The 20,343-nt window shown below is 43.1% G+C and overlaps 1 protein-coding gene across 3 annotated transcripts in view; it reads left to right on the forward strand.

Moving 5' to 3' along the window:
* WLS (Wnt ligand secretion mediator) overlaps positions 1-20,343 on the forward strand; it is a 271,286-nt gene that overhangs the window by 98,205 nt on the left and 152,738 nt on the right. For all 3 annotated transcript variants that reach the window (XR_014960654.1, XM_085602300.1, XM_085602302.1), the window contains one exon: positions 14,355-14,627. Coding sequence is in view for 2 of the 3 variants with exons in the window: in XM_085602300.1 (XP_085458426.1) it covers positions 14,355-14,627 (273 nt within the window). In the remaining variant the exon portion in view is untranslated. The remainder of the gene's footprint in view (positions 1-14,354; positions 14,628-20,343) is intronic.

A 20,343-nucleotide genomic window follows, 5' to 3' on the forward strand; every position in this document is an offset into this window, starting at 1 on the left:
GGGCTCAGCCAGGAGCACGCTGTGACTCTTGTGAGGTTCGTCTCCTTTCCAGAGAGTAAAATAAAAAGTATTACACATCCGGCGGTGGATGTGTGTTTTATTAACCGTGAGGGGGGGTTTCTTGCATAGTTTGGTCGCATTTTTGTCGAATCCCCTTTGAAAGGCTTGGTGTGCGTGTATACGAAATGTGCCCTTCAATAGCTACCCATGTTTGTATAAGAAATAAAAAAAAAAAAAAAAAGGTCTTGACCCGGGGGTTGGGGTCCCCGGGGCCAGTAAATTGGAAAAAGAAGGGGGGCCGCACAGCCCTCCTTCTTAAAAAAATAAATAAAAGACGGGCATCGCGCTGGAGGCCACGCCCCCTCCTTGCAGCACTCTGCAAACGCGCCCCCTGGCCAGTTGTAAGTTGGGGAATTAATTCCCCTTCAATACTGAGGGCCAACTAGCCCAACAGGTATCTCCAGTATGTGCCAGGGAGCTGCGTTGCAGACAGGTGTTCTGAGGCCACGCCCCTTTTTACATCTCTGTGGTGCTTACTGGAGGTACCTAGTGGGCTAGTTTGACCCTAGGGACCCTTAGGATTCAAGGGGACTTAATCTCCCAACTTAAACGGCCACAGGGTGTGTTTACACAGTGGGGAAGGGATGGACGGGGCCTGAGGTGACGTGTGCAAACACGCCCTGTGGCGCGTTTTAAGGGGTAGTTTTAATCCCCTGCCCTATTATATACTAGGGGCTTACAGAGGAGGTCATGCTGATCACATGGGGACCCCAACGCATAGTGTTCCCTAGTGTATGTAGGTGTTTTCACTGTATTCTGAGTGTCTTTTAATATAGCACTGGCTCTAGGACTGGTTAGTCAGACTCAGTTACCACCAGTATCCGTCTGAAAAAGTTGAGGGTACAGGATGATTTTGCAACAAGGCTTCTTTCTGCTCTTCTTTTTGTTCTTTCTTTACGTTATCCTTCTTCCTGCACTTTTCTTCGTCTTTGAGGACTTCTGTTACTACTTTCTGCATTTCTTTTTTTTTCTTTCTGTGCGTTTTTTCTTCTTTCTTCACATGTCCTATCTCTGTAGGCATAGTTAGAAATTAGCATTTAAAAACCTTTGAAATTTACTGAAAACCATAGGTTTCAGGCACGTAATAGTTAGGAATTAGCATTCTAAAAACCTTAGAAATTCACTGAAAAAACCATAGGTTTCAGGGGCGTTATAGTTAGCTGGACTTTTCACTCATACATTGAAATTCCCCCTTTATAGTTAGTTCAGCTAACTATAACTCGTGCGCCCGCAATGCACTGCTGATGACGTCACATATTACATCACTCATGACATGGTCAGTGACATCACTCATGACATCACTGATGACATCATCCTTGTGATAGTGGCAGACCTCCTCTCCCCCTATTATAACCTTTTGATACACACATTCAAAAATAGAAACTACAATGTTCAAAACAATGGACATACCAATATCAGTTACAACAACCTATTCAGTAATTCTAAGATCCACATACACATCCACTCATTCCACTCATTCACCAACAGTCCTATACAGTCACTCATACATGTACTCACTCATACACCTATACATCCTGTTACACAACGCCACTCATCCATAGTTACTCACACACATAGTCATTCATGCTAATAAAGAATCAAAAATCCATTTACTTGCATATACAGTTATACACACACCACCACACTTACTTCTACAGAAACTTACACATACTTGGTCTTTTAAACAATCACTTATAGAAACACATACTTATTCATACAGGAACTCTTTCAATCTCTCACTCACATATACTCACTTATATACACCAATAGTCACATATACTAGTTTAAAACATATGTAGTTACTCATAAAGACACTAGTGAGACAGTCATTCACTCACTAACACACCCATGCACACACTCATCCACCCATACAGTCCTGCACACATGCTGTCTTCAACACATACAAACAGTGAGTCACTCATTCATGCACCTATGCACTAAGTAATACCCCCTACCGAACCATACAGACACTCCTACTGATACTCAAAAAAACAACTAATAACCTATATAGACACTCGTGTAGCTACTCACCAACCCATGCAGCCACTTATACACAAAGTGAGAGACTGATACAGATATTTACATATTTAAACATTACTCACTAAGCCATGTATTCACTAAGATACACTTAATCAGTCAGTTATACAATCAATTTTTAAAAAACAAATCCTCCATTTAGACACTTATATACCCATTTATTCTTCCATCGACCTTGAGATATACATATATAAAACATATGTAATTTTCAGAAAAACACACATTCACTGGATGATGTCATCAGTTATGTCATTTGAGATGTCATTTGAGATGTCATCAGTGATGTCACTGACCATGTCATGAGTGATGTAATATGTGACGTCATCAGCAGTGCATTGCGGGCGCGCGAGTTATAGTTAGCTGAACTTACTATAACGGGGGAATTGCAATGGTTTTGTACGAGTAAAAAGTCCAGCTAACTATAACTCCCCCGAAACCTATTTTTTTTTTTTCAGTGAATGTATAGATGTGTGTGTGTATATATGTGTGTATGTATGTATGTATGTGTGTATATATATATATATATATATATATATATATATATATATATATATATATATATATATATATAATATTTATTATTATTAAATATTTATATTTCTGCTCCAAAGTTGTCCACCTGTAAGTAGCACTTGACCAGCAGCTTGACTTATGTGTAGGTAGGGACGGGGATCCGCTTGTAGGAGCCGCTCCGTAGTGGATTTGCCTGACGCGTTTCGAAGCTCCATATTCTTCTCTTCAGAGGCTTTAACGGAAACTGTGTGCACAACCGCTAACCCACATCGCCATTTCACATATGACACACCCACCAATGGGAGGCTCAAATGAGACTGTGCATTATGGGAAGTGTAGTGCGGAAAACACAAAGTCCTGTATGGACCCTGTGTGTATGTATATATATATATATATATATATATATATATATATAATATATATATATATACACACACACACACTCACGGCTGCGTGTTTTGGTGCAGAACAAAGTGAAGAGTCGACATGGCACACATCCCTGTGTGACATGCCTACAACCCACTGCCCTGGCATAGGTCATAATAGTGGTGAGGGTAGAGGTGCATGAGCCCTGTACCCCTACAGTGTCAGTCAATTCTTATACTCTTAATGGCATTACTGCACTTACAATGTCTATGGTACTGGGTGTTTGACATTACAAACTCCACAGCACCATAATGGCTTTACTAAAAATGGGGAAGTATGGTATCAAACTTATCAGCACCTTAAACTCACATTGATGCCAGTGTGGGAATTAATGAAAAATGCACTCCGAAGGCATCTTAGAGATGTCCCCTGAAAAACGACCGAACTCTAGTGTCCTGGCTGAGTGACTGCTTGCCAACTGCCACCACCAGACATGTTTCTGGACCCCTAGGTCGAGAGCTTGCTGCTCTCTGGGGTCTGAAACTATGCATATCCCGGGACGAGGTGCCATCCTTCCTCCCCCAAGATGGGCAGGGTCCACGAAGAGGAAGCCTCAAAGGCCTGCCGCCGTTGTGAGCTACCCCAGCCATTTGCTGCTTCCAGAAACTGGCCCCCACCGGTTCTGACCCCCCACTTTGGGTGGGAGAATCAGCAGGAAAACTAAGTGATGAAGGGATATGTGCCCACCTTTGCCAACCCCACCCTCCAGGTGGGGGAGGCGAGGTGAAGCACAACTTAGTCCCCACCATCTTGCAGATGGGGGGCGGGGGGGACCCAGCCAACCAGAGAGGCATATGCCCCCCTTCCACTGGCGGGTGGCATAATCGGGCGTGTACCCACCCCAAGGAAGGGACCCATTGGCCCGACCCCTTACCTCCCTGTAATGCCCCTAAACCTAGTATTTAAGGGCAACCCTGAACCTTGGCTCCTCAGACAAGAACAGACTATAAGAAAAGAAGGACCGAAGAATCCGTGCTGAACTAAGAGGAGGACGCCCACTGACTTGGCCCCGGCCCTACCAGCCTGCCCCCACCTCGAAACCGCTCCAGTGAAATCCTGTTGTGTCCTGCAGTCAGCAGCCCTCAATAACCCGAAGCACCTGCCCTGCTTTGCAAAGCCAGGACTGTCTCCCATGAGCACCGAATTTGCTCACCCACAGACTCTGGCTCCTGCCAAATCTGTGAGTCTGCACCACTCTGTGCCCGATGCCCTCGGCACGTGTTGGTGACCCAACACCATGACGAGGTCTTCCCGGCGATACTGACCTGAGATCTGGTGATCTCTAACCTGCCTCGAATCTCCAATTGACGCCTGCAACCCCTTTCTGGAGGATTCCCGCAACTGGAGCTGGTAAAAAAAAAAAACCTGATGCCTAAAGACACCCCTGCACCCGACATCCCCCGACCCGACATGTCCCAGCATCCCCAGGCATCCCAACTTACATCTCCAACTTGTGGTCATCTCCAGAAGATCTTCGTACCCGAATCTGTAGTCTTTGTTGCAACTGGAGTATCCCCATTGAAAACCGGGCACTCTGTACCTAGCTGCTCCTATGGTGCTGAATCTGACCCCCTTGCCCTGACCCTAACACCAGGCGCTTTGCTCCCACAACCTTCTGGCCTGCTAGTAAGCAGCCACCAACCGGAGGGCCCCTATCCCCCCCATTAGATAACATTGGGCCTCCGCACCCGTCTGCCTTAGTGCTTCGAGAGTGCATCCTTAACCCTGGGGGAACCCTGGAGGAACCCTGGTTCTAATCCCAGAATACCAACTCCCACAAATAAGTACTTGCCTGCAACAGTTAACTTCATTTCCTTCCATAGGAGTGCATTGACTGCTTTTCCTCAAAAATATCTAAGTGTCGAGTTGGTTTGTATGAAAATATTGAAAAATTGCTAATGTGCTAAAAGTTAATTGCTTACCTTTTGTTTAAGAAATGTCTCAGTGTGATATCTAGGCATATCACACTTATGTGCAAAAGTAACTTAAAAAGTAACATGCACCGTAATCTGTTAAGTAACTGAAAAGTAATTTAACTGTAGACTTAACTGTCATTCAACCAACTGCATCTGAACCTGCGTTCAACTGTAAATCACTGCATAAGATTTTGCAAAGTATTATTTCACTTGCCTGCACCAGGCTTTGCTTGGTTCTAGAAAGAAAATAACTAAATATTTTTGATGCAAACAAATTGGTCTGAGTTTAGTCTTTGACTGTGTGACATAATCTCTTCCCTGAGTATGCAACAAATGCTTAACACTACCCTCTGATAAAGCCTAACGCTCTCCCACAATGCCACAAATGGAGATTAAGGTACTATCTACTTTTACCTCTGCCTACCTTTTGGAGTTCCGCTGGACTCTGTGCACACTATACCTTACTTTGGTATAGTAAATACGGAGCCGGCTTTCTACAGACATGAAATTAGACGTTCCCAAATTACAAAGGAAAACTATCTGATATAAAATCTTCCAACCATCTCTTCCCTCCCTTTTTTTTTTTTTTTTTTCTTTTTTAGACAAGTTACATCTTTGAGAGGAAGGTTCTTTGTCATTACACTCTTGAAAGAAACACTAATTGTCAGTAAATCTCTCTACAATAATGGGTGCATCAAATCCATTAGCACCCATATGTACAAGTACGGTATCAATCCATCGGCACCATTATGCACAGGCACAGTATCTCCAAAAACATTTTTTGTAAGCATTGTTCTCTTCAAATATCCCATACGTTACAAACCCATTATCTGGAATATCATTTCTTGTGGAAGAAGGCACAGAACATTAGCAATTCTCTTCAAATTCCATAACCTTCCATCAGTTAGCCGAACCGAATTGCTCAGTACTTCTACAACTTCCATAGGGTTATAGAACTTAATTTCCTTTTTGGGACCTTACCAGGTTCTTTACTGTTACCCATTGACCCACTACAATTACACATTGTTTTGTTTCATGCTTATCATACCAATCTTTTCTTTAGGTTGCATTGATTCCAACCTCCCTTTTACTGACTACTCTGACCACTGTACCATAATGGATTTGATCAGTTCTCCAGGTGTGTACTTGGTTCTTGGGTTTCTCCCTCTCATTAAAACGAAAGGAGAAAACCCCATAGATTTGCACATCGATACTTTGTATGCCCAAACCATTTTCTCGAGCTGAACCTCCCATCCTTTTTATTTTTTTTACAGCCGACTGAATGATGTTCTTTATAAAACAGTTGAAGAGCTCCACCATGGCATTACTGCTGGTGTTGTACCATGCAGTTGTCCTGTATTTGATACCTAATCTATTAAAGCATTTTCTAGCCTTCATGGATGTAAATTGCACCTCGTTATCACTAAGTGAATTCGCTGGAATACCATCTATAGCAAAAATACCTGATTCAAGAGATGGAAAACTTTTTTTAGTTTCTACTTTCTCCACAATTTTAAGGATGGGCCTTATGTAATACATATCAATAAGTAATATGATCTACTTGTATTCTGTGCTGATTGGTCTCATTAGACCAATAGCTATGCACTCCCATGGAAAATCAGCTACAGGATTTACTCCCATTGTGACTAAGGACTTATCAACTGGTTTACAAACTTTAGTCATGAACACATCTCTCTATTTCCACATCCATACCAGGCCACCAAAGTGATCCTTTAGCAGCCTGTTTAGTCCTAACAATGCCAAAAATGTGCTTCATGAAATAGGTTTCACAACTGATTTCCTCAAATGTTTTGGAGGAATTCCTCTTGCTAGATATATACCCTTGCAAGATGTTCCCTAATCTTGGTCAACACTTCATCCTTTACGTACTTTGTGTTCCATATGTCCCTTTTGATACAAATGTCTCCCTGGTCTCGACGTATGCGATTTGATCTGAATTCCACAATTCATCTTCACACAATTTCAGTGGTTCGGGCATTCTTGATGAGAAATCCGCAATCACATTTTCAATGCCAGGAACAAAATCTACTTTGTAATTGTAGTCTTGCAGTCTGATCGATAATCTCACCACCCTGGCTGATTAATTGTGCCCTCAGTAGTAAGCACTTTCACTAATAGTTTGTGATCACATCTCAATGTGAAACATTTTTCCCACACAAATACTCTGAAATGATGTCGCACAAGCCAATGTTTCCTTTTCTATTATGAAATATTTTTGTTCTGTAGGCGATGGTGATCTGCAGGCATAAGCAATCGCATTCTCCTTCCCATCACTCTCCACCTGGGATAGGACAGCTCCCAACCCCTTACCTCTTGCGTCTGTGGTAATTACAATGTATGCATCTGGATCAAAACTTTTCAATGAAGTTACATTCCTAATGCACTCTCACACTACAAAAATTCGATTTGCACTTGGGTGTCTACTCAAACGTACTCTTGTCATGTTGTATTTTCTTGCCATGATGTTTGGAATTTACTTTGAGCAGAATTCTGCTAAACCTATGAATGACCAGAGTTTTCAGTTAGGAGCAGGTGCCCTCTGAATGGCATCAATCAATGTCTGCTTTGGTTTAATTCCATCACTATTAATTACATACCCTATGTAGGTAATGCTGTTCTCTGGAAACCTACATTTTGAATATTTAATGGTTAAACCCTGTGAACCCAGAATTCTCAACACTTCCAAGATTCTATCATGCTCTAATCTGTTTTTCCCCATACACCAGTATGTCATCTTGAAGAAACTGTGCACCCCTGATATTACCAAATAATTAGTGCACTAACCCGCTCAAAAACAGCGGCTACGGATGCCAATCCAAATTGCATCATCCTGAATTTGTAGCAGCCCTGTGGCGTGATAGATGCAGTGTACTGTTTGCTGTCACTTGACAATGGTATCTGGTGATATGCTGCACAAAAATCAATAGTAAAAAAACACTTGGCTTATTTTTAGCAATGACCGCATTTTGTTTATCTTTGGTAGGGGAAATTGGTCAACTATAATATTGTTCATGTAGGAAAGTAGGATCTGCTTCTTATGGTTACCCCCCCCTCCCCCCCACTTTCTGCTTGATAACACTGTTTGTGACTAGTCTGACTGGGATCCTGCTAATCAGAATCCCAGTCTATCTGCTTTCTCCTTTAAATTGACAGGTACTTAGGGAAAAAACCAGATTGGATACTGGGGGTACCCTTAAAAGTCCATAGTATATTGTACCCAGGTCTTACGTACCCCAGAGGCCTCCCATGGGCTGAAGCGTGTATTCTGCCACCCATGAGAGGCCATGCAAAATGGAACTAAAGGTGTGTAAGCTGGTGCTTGCACCACTTACTTTAGATATAGGTTTACTATATCTATAGGTCACTACACTTAAAACTTATAAGTTGCCCCTATAGCAGGCTTTATCAATCCTGAAGGCAGGGTGCTGGGTTTTATGTGAGAGGGTGCCCCTGCATGAGCAGAGCCTCTCTGCAGCTTTCGGAGACCTTTCTCCCGGGTTGTCTGTGACTCAGCTGGACATATAGGTAGAGGTGCATTATAACCTCGCGGTGAATGCTATCTCAAACGGCTGCATAGAAACATACTGTGTTTGGTATCAAACACCTTGCAATCATGCCTCCCACACTGGTTACCAGTGTGGAGGTATGATTCCACCCTTCTGAAGCGAGCTTCGTGGGGTCACTGATATATCCGGTGCCAGCCTTCTCGACCCAGACAGCACAAAATGGATGCTGCTGACCAGATACAAATGTCTGCCCTCCTGCTGCTGAGCCAAGCTCGAGCAGAGAAAGGCAGCACAATAGGCATCCTGTCACAGGGAGGTGTGACCACCTCCCAGACAGGATTTAGCGTATTGGGGCTGGGTGAGTGCACTCGGATTGCCTGAAAGTCTGCACCTGGGGCACATTTGCTGTCCCTGTGCATAGTCCATTTCAAACCAGTTCTGGGAGCCACTGGCTCCTGCTCTGGTGTGAAACTGGACTAAGGATATGGGTGTAACCTTCCCTCTGTCCTGCCCCCTCCCCTAGGAGGGTCCCCTGAATCTGTCCAACCCTCTCCAGTGGCTAAAAAAAGTCTTTCCTGGCTGTGAGACAAGATTCTACAAGAAGAAACCCCTGACCTTTGAGTGCCTGGACACTCTGGACCTCGACTGGCCTCAACTTCGTCCCCCTTTCAGTCTGAAGCTTTGTCTGTGCCCTTGCTCCATGGTGCACTAAGGATAACTGAAGAATCTCCCTTGGGGTGAAGGAGTTCCTCCCCTGCATTTGCAGGCCCCTCAATGCAACAGACCGGTTTGCTGCTCCAGAGCTCCTGTGGACTACGGAGTTTTCAGCAACACAGGAGGTGGGTTAAGAAGGTCCCTGAGGTTGAGCTGCCTGCTCATCAAGTTTGAGGCCAGTTTCCCTCGTGGGGACTGCATAACCGAACTCCTGTGCACCGCGTCCATTTGCAGTTACATATGCTTATTAGCGATGCTTGTGCATTGGACTCCATGTAGTCCTGACCCTGAGCAGTATTTGCTCCAAAGAACTCCCGCCTCCTCGCACAGAGTGCTCCATGAGCTGGTATTTGCAATCTTGCTTGAGGTCCCCGTGTAACACCTGGTAATTCGGCCTGTGGGTCCTCCCGAGGGTGATTTTGATTTCTGTTGGGCTTTCCTGGTTGCTCCAGACGTGCCCTAACTCCCCATTGCTTGGTGAGTCTCCTGGACCTTGCTGGTCCACACGGTAACCTGCTTGACCTTCCTGCGTGGGTTGCTTTTGCCAAGACTTGTTAGTGCTCCAGCCGTACACTGACCCCTCAGCACTCTACATCCTTCATGGGACAGCTCGCATGTGGCTCCTGTTTGTCATCGTCTTCTGAATCTCGTGGCTGCAGAGTCGAGCATTCCTCCTTCGCACCTGAAGCACCTGGCATCGGTGTGCATTCGTCTACCGAGCCCCTGACCCCTATGAAGTGACCCAGACTCTGTCCCTTCTGCTTTCAGGTTCCTTCCTTCCAGAATCCAGGCTTGCATTCCACCGGACCCTTTTCACCTTTACGGCAACAGTACTTCTTCACAGCCCTCCATTGAGAACGACAGCGTTTTCCGACACCATTCCAGACCTACGCACCCGGCTCCTCTGGGATCGATAACTCTGCCACTATGGTATCCATGGGTGGGGTGGCTCTCCAACCTCTTATGTTTCAAAGGGTTTGCTCGAAATCCTCCTAGAAGGGTCCTTAAACCTTAAAATTGCAAACCCCGACATCCCCATAGAATTGTACAGATCCCGTGGTCGTGTTAGCACACTGCACCCGTCCTCTGTGGGGTCCCTATCTGCTCAAATTGGGTGATTCCTTGGAGTCCAAGCGATTCTACTTGCTCCAGACCTTGTCTTGACTAAAGTCGTGATTGTTATACCACTATTTTAGTATATGGTTTGGTCTCCCCATGGAGCCCCCTTTGTATTGTGCTACTTACAACTGTTCTATTGATCTTGTATTGTGTGATTTGTGTGCTATCCTCGTGTAGAGGATAGTGTTTATATTAATAAATACATATTTTGATATAACTACTGTGTGGTTCTCCTTTCATTTGATTAATTCAGGAGGTGCTATTCTGGTAAAACAAGCTGCTGTACATTCCTTCAAGATCAAGCCTGAAGGCTGCTCTCCACAGCTACCACTAGGACAGCTTTCTAAAGGCTATCTTTGACCTCCTACATCATAAGGGTCGTTTGGATGGGTGCAAGATGCCCACTTTAAATAGGGGCCATCATATACCCGGCCAACTTCTCACAGTAAATCGACACATAATCTGTTTTCCATAACTCTTGTGTGCCACCACCAAGAGTGAAACCCGTGCTGATGCCTCAATAGGTTCTATTATTCCAGCTTCCACCAGTTTATCCAGTTATTTTGCTACATCCTCTCTCAATGATATTGGTACATTCCAAATTTTATATATTTGTGGTACAGCCCGTTTCCTGAGTCTGATTTTATGTTCGAAACCACCCAATTTGCTGATCTTGTTTTCAAACACCGAGGGTAATTTTTTCTTTTAACATTTTCTCCCCAACTTTCTCACCTTTGTCCATAACTAATACTTGTTCTCTACCATTTGGATTGAGAATAATGTGCAACTCCTTCCGATATTTACAACCGAGTACTGATGGATCCTTCTAACAAGCATATCGTTTCCCATAGGCACTCTTTATACCAATCCAAACCTTTGGAGCAAAATGATTTTCCAAATTAGCCAATGCAATACTGAAAGCATTACTATCGCCACACCTTGAAACAGTTTTGTAAATTTACTATAAGTTCTTAGCCCTTTAGGGCCAAAGGAATGCAAAAGAAAGTGTTTTTTGTGTTCTGAAGACATTTTACCATTAGCATCCCACTGTTTAAATATAATTAAGGAAGTACGCTTTTCATTCAATCCATCTCAACACTGGTTCCGAACCTGCAGGCAAAAATGCCTGCGGAGGACTCCATAAAAAATGTATGCTGGCTCATTCTGACAAGTATTAGTGGAAACCCAAAACGATACTTGTATATTAAGTGGAATTGTTCAGTGTATGGCAGTATACAGTAACCCCTGTCCCTGTAGAGTGCATTTGCCGCACGTTAATGCGAGTACTGTGATGGAAGTAATGTGCATCATCCTGACTCATGACAGGAGTATCATGCAGTGCCAGGTGTTTTCCCAACTGGGGTAGACCTGGTGGGAGGAGCAGGAAGTAGTATAATGCCAGAATGCAAAGAAGAATAGATCTTCTAGCCCTGTATTAAATTTTTTTTTTTTATTATTATTTTTTTTAAGTCATTCAAGTCTCATGAAGGGGAGAAGGTGGAGGAAGGGTTGTGACATGAGTCTGAAAAGTAACCACAACCCCTAGAAGGGTACTGGAGAAAGTGGTGTTTTTTTTTTGTTTTGTTTTGGTAGTGTAGTGATTGGGCTAGCTTCGGGGTGGAATGTCTTATATAATGTAGGTTAAAAACAAATCTCTTGAGTTGACTTGAACACAGTCAAAGTGCAGGTATGGTTACAAAATAACTTGAAATAACCCTGTTAGTTCCTGCCGTGGAAACTGTAACTTGCGCATCAAATGCAATACTTTCAACAACCCAGTGGGCTCAAATGCTGCACCATGCGCTGCTCAGGACCTCACACATTACGTCACTCATGACCTGTTAAATGACATTGTTGATATGCATGATGGGGTGCAAATTACAGTTAGTTTATTAGACTATAATTGGTATCTTTCAGTATTTGTTGCAACGTTTGTTCAGGTTTCATTCCAAATCTTAACTTAAAACCTTTAAATATATATAGATGGATAGCTATATATTATATATGTCTCTATGTATCCATCTTTCTAGAATATAAAATGTCTTTGTATATTTAAATAGTTTTTTTAAACTGAATTCTGGATTTGGGTTGGTTTAAGCTTCATTGTTCTGTAAATTAGCTTGTTAATTTCAACCATGCTGCTGCTTAGTTTAATGAAGCCGAGATCCTTTGTGCTTGCTCGTTGGGCAGTGGTGGCTCCTCAGAGTTGTATAATTGATTAGAAGGGAAGAATGTGGTCTGAGCATGGGACAAGTTAACTGCATGTTCAGTCACATGGCTTCACTTTGTAATCCGTGTTGACAGCCATAGAATGAGACCCGCGCAGGCTTTGTTTTCGGTGTACGGCCAGGGGTCAGGGCTGAGTTTTGAATTGTTACAATAGACTCTACTTGAATTAATAGCGTTAAACCTGGCCCCGGCCACCAAAGGGATGTCAGCTGTGTAATGCATTGGAAAACGTATTTTAAAATACAGACACGTTTGAATTCAGTGAAAGCTATCGAAAGCTCACATTATTCTACCTCTTACTAGTGTGTACTAAATGGAAAACTAACATATAAATGAATACACCACCCCACTCTCCCTAGAAACCGCACTCTGGGCCTTTTGGCCATAGCCCATTTTTTAGTAGTCACAGCTTTGTCACCCCCATGCTGACCTGGTTTTGGCTTTTTTAGTGCTGGTGTTTATAAGGTTCTGTCTGCATCACTGGTGTTCTTGTAAAGTTTGACCCAAGGAATTGCATGTTGGCAACGGCTTAAAGTAGTAGAGGGTCAAGGGGCTGATCTCCAAAGGCACTTACCTGTGGACCATTCCTTTCTATAGCGGCAATGTGAATGATGATTGATATGTACCAACCTCTATTTAGTCCAGGTCCCCTGGCTCATGATTGGCTGGCTGCATGAGTGGTGCCTGAGCAAAAGGCTCAGTCTCTTGGAAGTGGGGAAGGGAAGATGTGCATAGAGGGAAAAAAGCTGATCAATAAGAGACCATCTGTTTTGATTTTGGTGTCTTGCTGTGACTAAAACTTTCTCTTCTGTAGCTTCATAGAAGCAATTTTGTGATCCATCGATATTGGATTTCTACCAAGTTAATCTGTTACATTTTTTTCACCTTTCAAAATAGCATTTTCATTTGAATTCATATCTGATCGTTGTTTGCTGATTGGAAAGTGTGATGGAATAAAGGCAGACATATTCGATTAGGTACTGTTGTTCCACTATTGAGATCAGTTTCTCCTGCAAGTCCACTGGTTGCAAACCCTTCATAAATCGGCGTTATCACTGTGTCTAATTCTTTGTCCATTGTACTTCGAAAGGCCCTTAGTTTCTTTTAAAAGAAATTCATGATGTACACAGTAATCAAGTGGCATCTAGGATACATAGATGTACAGACTTAAATAGTTCCCCCACTGAGGCGCATGCCGCAGGATTTTCTGTCTCAATCCTCGAGGCTAATGCTTGAAACCCCCTTTGTATTAATCAAAGATTTTGTGTTCAGGAAGGCCCTTCAGACCAGGCAGCTCCTGTTAAAGACTTGTATAGATCCTAGGCTTAGTGCGTACACCTATCCATTGCACATGATCAACATTTGTGCCACTGTAAAGGTGATACCTTACTAATTCTATTGAGGTCCTGCTTCAGCCTACTATGTACATTGGTTAGGTAACCATGTTATAGGTATTGGTCTAATACTAAAATTCCGAGCTTTGAGTGTCTATTTTGGGACGTTTGATATTCTTTAAAGTACCACCTAAGCAATGTGCATCTTGATTTATAACCTACATGCTTCCCATTGGTGTACTAATGTACACGCTTGTGCAGCAGTGTTCCTTCTGTACTGTCCTTAGCCTAATTACCTTCAGGCAGGTACTGCTCGTATTTTTAAAGTTATTTCTCTTGCAAATGTTTAATCATAGTTATCTGTACTTCTAGTCTTTCTAAATTGCAATTTAGTACTTTATGGTTTTGTGAAAATTCCTTATCAATTGGATTTCAGTTGATAATGAGTCTTATGCACTTCTCTTTTCTTGTTTTTGTAGCTCCAGGGCCCACAACCGCAATCGACATCTTGTCTGTGAAATGCGTTGACCTAAGAAAAAAACATCACAGCTTGAGCTGGTTCATGCCATGGGGTGAAAACCAGTGTGAGAAGATCCGAGATTCAGAGGAAGCAATCAGCAGGCACATAGAGGCCAATGATATTGTATTTTCGGCTCACATTCCCTACCCCGGCAATGAAATGACTCCCTGGTTCCAGTTCTTGCTTTTAATTCTGCAGCTTGACATTGTGTACAAGGAGAAGAACTACATAGGTAAGTCATTCTAAAGGTTGGACCGTGCCTGAGACTAATGAGGTAATCCACAGCACGGCCATTTGAATTGACAGTCAAAACCTATAGCGCTCTGCAGAGTACATTCCTTGTAATGTTTGTAAATCCAAATTTCACGTCAAATATTTTTAGTTACATTTTTTTGTTTTTTCTTGTTTTCTACCTTTCACAGAGTTTAGGAGCTTTTTATTTCCCATAGTGATTCCTTAGCTGGGATGCGGGCAAGAAAAGATGCGAATCTCCACAAAATGTAAATTCTTTGCATGGGATTTTGAAGATGGCAGCATGTGGCTGATTGTGGTCGGATGCAGGAAGACCTGCCAATGATCAGCCACACAGTGTAGATGGAAAAAGAAAGCTGATGTGCAAGTTTTGGCAATACTAACTCTAATCTTCAGGTGGAGGAATATGATCGTTTTTGCCTTTGATGGGAGGATTTCTGGTGCCGACTGCTCTCTGGACCTGGGGTTTGCTAGTTCTTCTCGCTACTACAGCCATCGTCAAACTGATTCCACCCTTCATCTTGTATTGTCCATGCCTCACAGCTGCGGCTGCTGGTGGGCGGCAGTCTCCGTGTTTTTTCTGTTAACTTAGGCAAACTGTCCAGCAGACAACAGCCAGAGATCCAGAGGGCTGACTGGGATGGCCTCTCATGGTAATGGACATTTGCCCAATTAACCACAGCTAACCAGCTAAGTAGGATGGGCATTGATGGCATCTGGGGAGTGTTCGCTGGCCCGACAGTTGTCTCAGGCGGACAGTGCTTGATTAGATGCTGTGGTGGGCCTGCCTGGTGTAAATGCGGGTGTTCTGGGAGAGCTCCTGCAACCTGCTTAAACTAACAACCATAGTACTGAATTAGCAAGCAAAGGAAGCCTGTCTTTCGCAGAGGACTACAGCTTTGAGGTGCCAATAAAATATGGTGGTTTACTACCTTGCCCTCCCACTCAGATTGCACAGGACCCCTTCCGTCCCAAGAGGAAACAAAAAAGAATTTTATTTCTTCCAAATTATGGAGTTGTGGTGTTGATCGGAAGAATGGATCTGGGACAATAAGGTGACTGGCAAAGGGTATTACCAGTTTTGGGGTCTGAATTAGAAATTACTTGTAAAACTCATGCTACCTTAGCCTGGCTATCTGGTCTTTCCGGGGTTGATGGTCTTAATGTGGAAAACTGTGTCAATGGCGCTACACATGATGAAGCTATGGGCAAGGGACTCGGTACTTGTATGCTTCAATCTGCAATTCCTGATTCAGAAAGTTTGGGATTGCTAACGGAGATTAGTGGCCTAGCTTTTATACCCCCTGGCAGTACAGTAGATACTGTTATGAATCCTGCTCTAAATAATGTTGTACAATCTGCAGGTGCCTCTGATACACCTCATCCTTTGGAGTCCTTGTACTCCCTTTCTCATGCAGGTAGTCCTGATATTCTCAAACTCTGAATCAGAAATCGAGTCCATACAGAGCAAAGATTTGCCAGACTCACCAACACGACATTGTCACAGCATAGTTCCATGACAAGACGGCACCTAAAAAGCAAAGCGATAGGATCCGGAGGTGGCACTGAAAGGATTATTCTCACAGCTGAGCAAACAGAAGAACTAGTCACACAGATCTACAATCCTAGAGAACTATGGAGACTATGAGCAAAGTTTTCAATGTCCTACCCCCGGTCAATCCCTGCTGTGAAATCTGACCTCATCTAAGCCACAGACTTACATCCTGGGTTCTGCAGATCAGACCTTCTATTTAGGCAACTCCAGCCCAAGAGGAGGGTCATGAGATCTTCAGATACGAAGAATTACCTCTAAGCTGAAGGATATTGAGAACTGTATCAGACAACTTGCAGGTGATAGGGTTTACTGAAGGCGACTATGCTGAGGTTTTTGTTGTCGACCTGTTTAGACCAGCTTTTCCTCAATTTGAGGATTGGGACATGCACTGCCTCATCCAGAGAGATCCTAGATTTTCATTTCAGTAGACTCTTGAAGAAAGAGCATTGCAGTGTCCATGGCCATCCTCATTTATGCTGGCAAATTTATTGGTTTATGTTGCCCGCCGACTTGCTCCTATTGAATCATTTGGTGTAGATTTTTTATTTTTTTTTATTTTTATTCGCTCAGATCATTTGCCATGAGATGGTGTAGCTCTGTTGGTTGCTCTGATCTTGTAATTGCACTTCAGAAAGTTGAGTCAACAGTATTGCTCGAACCTGCAAATTTACACATTACCTATAGGGATCAAAATATTTACTGTCACGATCCAGTTAAAGTGTAGGACCTATTTAATTTTATTTGCTTTTTTACTGCTAACATGGGTGTGGCCTTGCATTTGCCAAAGGATGAATTTACTAAATCCTTCATAACAGCCATCAAGTGCTACTTCTTTCTTTTTGGGGCTTTCTTTTTCTCTGAGGTCGTGACTTTTATGTCAGGAGAATATTAGGGGGGGGTGATTTGGGAAAATGGTACAGCGGGTAATGGCTCTTTGGATGGGAATACTTTAGTGGGTTAATGTTTGGCTTATGGGGAGTGGTGGGTTTGAGGAAGCCGCAAGGTTTTTAGGGTCGAGCCTGCGAGAGCAAGTGCCTGGCTTGTGAGACATTGTTGTTTTTAAAAATAAATAAAAAAAAAAAAGGCTCGGATCCGGCTAATTTTTTACCATTTGCCTGCTTTAGCGTCCCTCTTCTTTAGAGGCTGTCTTAATTGGCCATTGCAGCTGAAAAGATCACTTCTGATGCTTACTGTGGAGCATGGACCAAGTACAGATTGATTCAACTTAATCTGTGCCCATTCCCTGCTCCTAACGTGATTCAGGTACTATTTCTACCCCCTCCCCCCACCCACCACATATCACTCTTCCTGCCTGTTGCTTCCTCCATATTTATTCTGGTTTCAATTTGGTGTTTGCAGTCTGCCTCCTACAGTCCGTCGAGTTCAACTTCAACCCCCTTAGTGCACAGGCCCATTCCTCTCCTGCCAATCTTCGCGGTTTACACCCCATCTTCCCTCCTTTGTTGTCACTTGACTTACCTTCCTCTCGTCATTGCTTGTTTTGCCAAGAAATACACTCGCACCGATCCCTGGTGGATTTGAAACTCATCCTGGGCTAGTTTTTGCTAATTTGCCTGCATTCAGGCATTGCTTGCACAATTCTGATTCAGTTCAAACCCTTCTGCAAGCAAGGGCATAGCTTAAATTGATGCAGGAGGAGCAGTGACATTGGGGCCCAGAGATCTCTGGGGCCCAATAAACGCTGATCATTGTATTTCAAACTTCAAACTGCTTCCAGGAGGCCCATTTCTTTCATTGTATGGGGCCCGTGACACACTGGCTACGCCAATATCTGGTGGCCGAGACCTGTAGGGAGGAGCTGAGCTAACGCCAGTCACTCGGGTTGACACGACTGACGTATGGCAGCAAGTGATCAATATTGCGTATGTGGACTAGTACACACACGCATTTAAAAGGGGTTGCAGGTATGCCGATGAAGGGCATCCACCCGGTATAAAAAACAGAGAAAATTGGTGCCGTGTGGAAAATTGACCCGTGCCCTGACGAAATTGCCGTAAGATCATAGTGGCAATGAAACATGTTGGTTTTTAATTGAGCAGACACAGCAAGGAATAAAGTAGCGTAGCTAGTGGTTGTTTAGCTCGTTTTTAGACTAGGAGTAGCGGGTTTCTATGAAAGATCCCGATACACCTCATAGGGTTTACATACACCACACTGAGCACTTTGCTTTTTCCTTTCCATGTATCACCATTTTTAGGTCGAGCATTCGAGACCTCTTGTATATACTTAACATATACTAATGTGTGTATGTACTTTGTTGGCTCTGGAGATCAGCCCTAGGACTTGTCTGCTCACGCTTAGGGACTTTTATTTTCTGTTAAACTGTTTCTATTTAACTGTCTTGATAGAAAACAACCAGCAGAGGTCAGTAAAATACCAGAATCACTTTAGCGTTCTCTAGATTTCAGTCCATAGAATTTGTCTTCCATGAGCACCCGTCGACAACAATATTTTTTTCAAATCCTGTATTTTCAGTGATATGACCACCGAAGGCCCTGATTATATATTAAAAACGGAGCTTTAGATTATACCATATCCCGCTGAAAGGCAATATTTCTCTCCATGTGTTCCCATACCTGGTGTGCCACGCAGTTTGGTGCTTACTTTCCCTCCATGTTAAAGAACAGTAGATGTTTTGTGTGTTGCCTTGAATTCCAGTGCTGTTTGTAGAGTGCCCTGTTTTTGTGAGACAGCTGATGATGGGCCGAGGTGTGTGTGTGTCTAGGAAGGTTGTATAAAGTTTTAGTGGCAAAGTTCAGAACCTTGTCCAGTGGAAGAAAAGAAGACTGATGAAAACCCACTGGTAGACTACTGGAATAGTCCAGGTTGTTAAATACTCATGAGTTGGTCAGTGCTTTGGCTGTGTGGAATGAAGTGAATGGTCAGATCTTACATTTAGATTCTGGCAGAGGTGGGAAAGGTTAAGTAAAGTGAGAAATGAATTGGTCTACAACAGCTGATTGATCGATGCCTTTGTTGCATACACGGAGCAGGGGATCTAAAATTAAATCTGACTAAAACATTTATTATGGTCTGTGGACGGAGGAGTGCCAAGAAAAGGAACCACTTTGTGAGGGACTTTAAACTAGCTGAAGTTCAACGATTCTCTTATTTAGGTGTACTTTTTTTGGGTCGAGCCTGGGCAGCGCCTGCGCTGCTCTGTGAGCCAGACTGTATTGGAGTATGGAATAGAAACTGGCCCACTTTCCGCCCTTATTAGTCATTGGCTTGTGTCATTGTCCTTTGTAAATTCTGGCTTCTGATTCGTTAAATAGGCTTGTTAGTCCCTTCTTAGTACCGCCTTTTCTTTATTCATACCCTCCCATCAGGACTGGCCCTTTTACTTTGGTTGTTACACAGTGAGTCTTTTTTAGTCTGTTGGCTCCATTTTCTTTAAATAGTTTCACCTACTGCAGCCATGGCATACTTTCCTGAAATATTCAGCGCATTATGCACTCTTTCACTTTCTAAGCAGCCCGGCACTATGACTGCCGCTTATTTGCATAGGTCTCGCATTTACAAGAGTTTGAGCTTTTGGCATTGTGCATGACCATGCCTTTTTATTTTGTGTTAATTTTCAAAACCTATAAATAAAAGGCATTGTTATTTACAATGCCAATAGCTTAAACTCTTGCTAATGCGAGACCTATTGTATTGCAAATACTTGTTGTTTATAAGTTGGCTGTTGCTAATGATAATCTGAGGATGCAGGCGAGAACCAGTCTGCAAACTCCCATGGTGTTACTCCTGTGAGGCACTGCCAATTTTTTTCACAATTTTTTTATATTATTTTCCCTCCTTTATTGATCACTTACACTATAGGGTGGGGATATACTGTGAGAGAGAGAGAGAGAGCTTGCAGACACATCTAGTTTTAAAGAATACCAAGTGATTTAAGTCACCTTAGAACAGACGGTATATATATATATATATATATATATAATATATCCGCTGTCTTGTCATACAAAATTGTGTGACTGTAAATGTATGGTGGACGCATTGAGCAGTTCATTTATTGGTAGAACAGGTCTATTGTTGTGTGGGATTCTGTGAGTGGGGGGCGACCTGTTTCTTTATACCCCCTTAGCTCCTTTTTGTGCATAGGCTGAGACCTGTAGCC

The sequence above is a fragment of the Triturus cristatus genome, chromosome 4_2, assembly GCF_964204655.1.
Source record: "Triturus cristatus chromosome 4_2, aTriCri1.1, whole genome shotgun sequence".
Classification (NCBI taxonomy): Eukaryota; Metazoa; Chordata; class Amphibia; order Caudata; family Salamandridae; genus Triturus; species Triturus cristatus.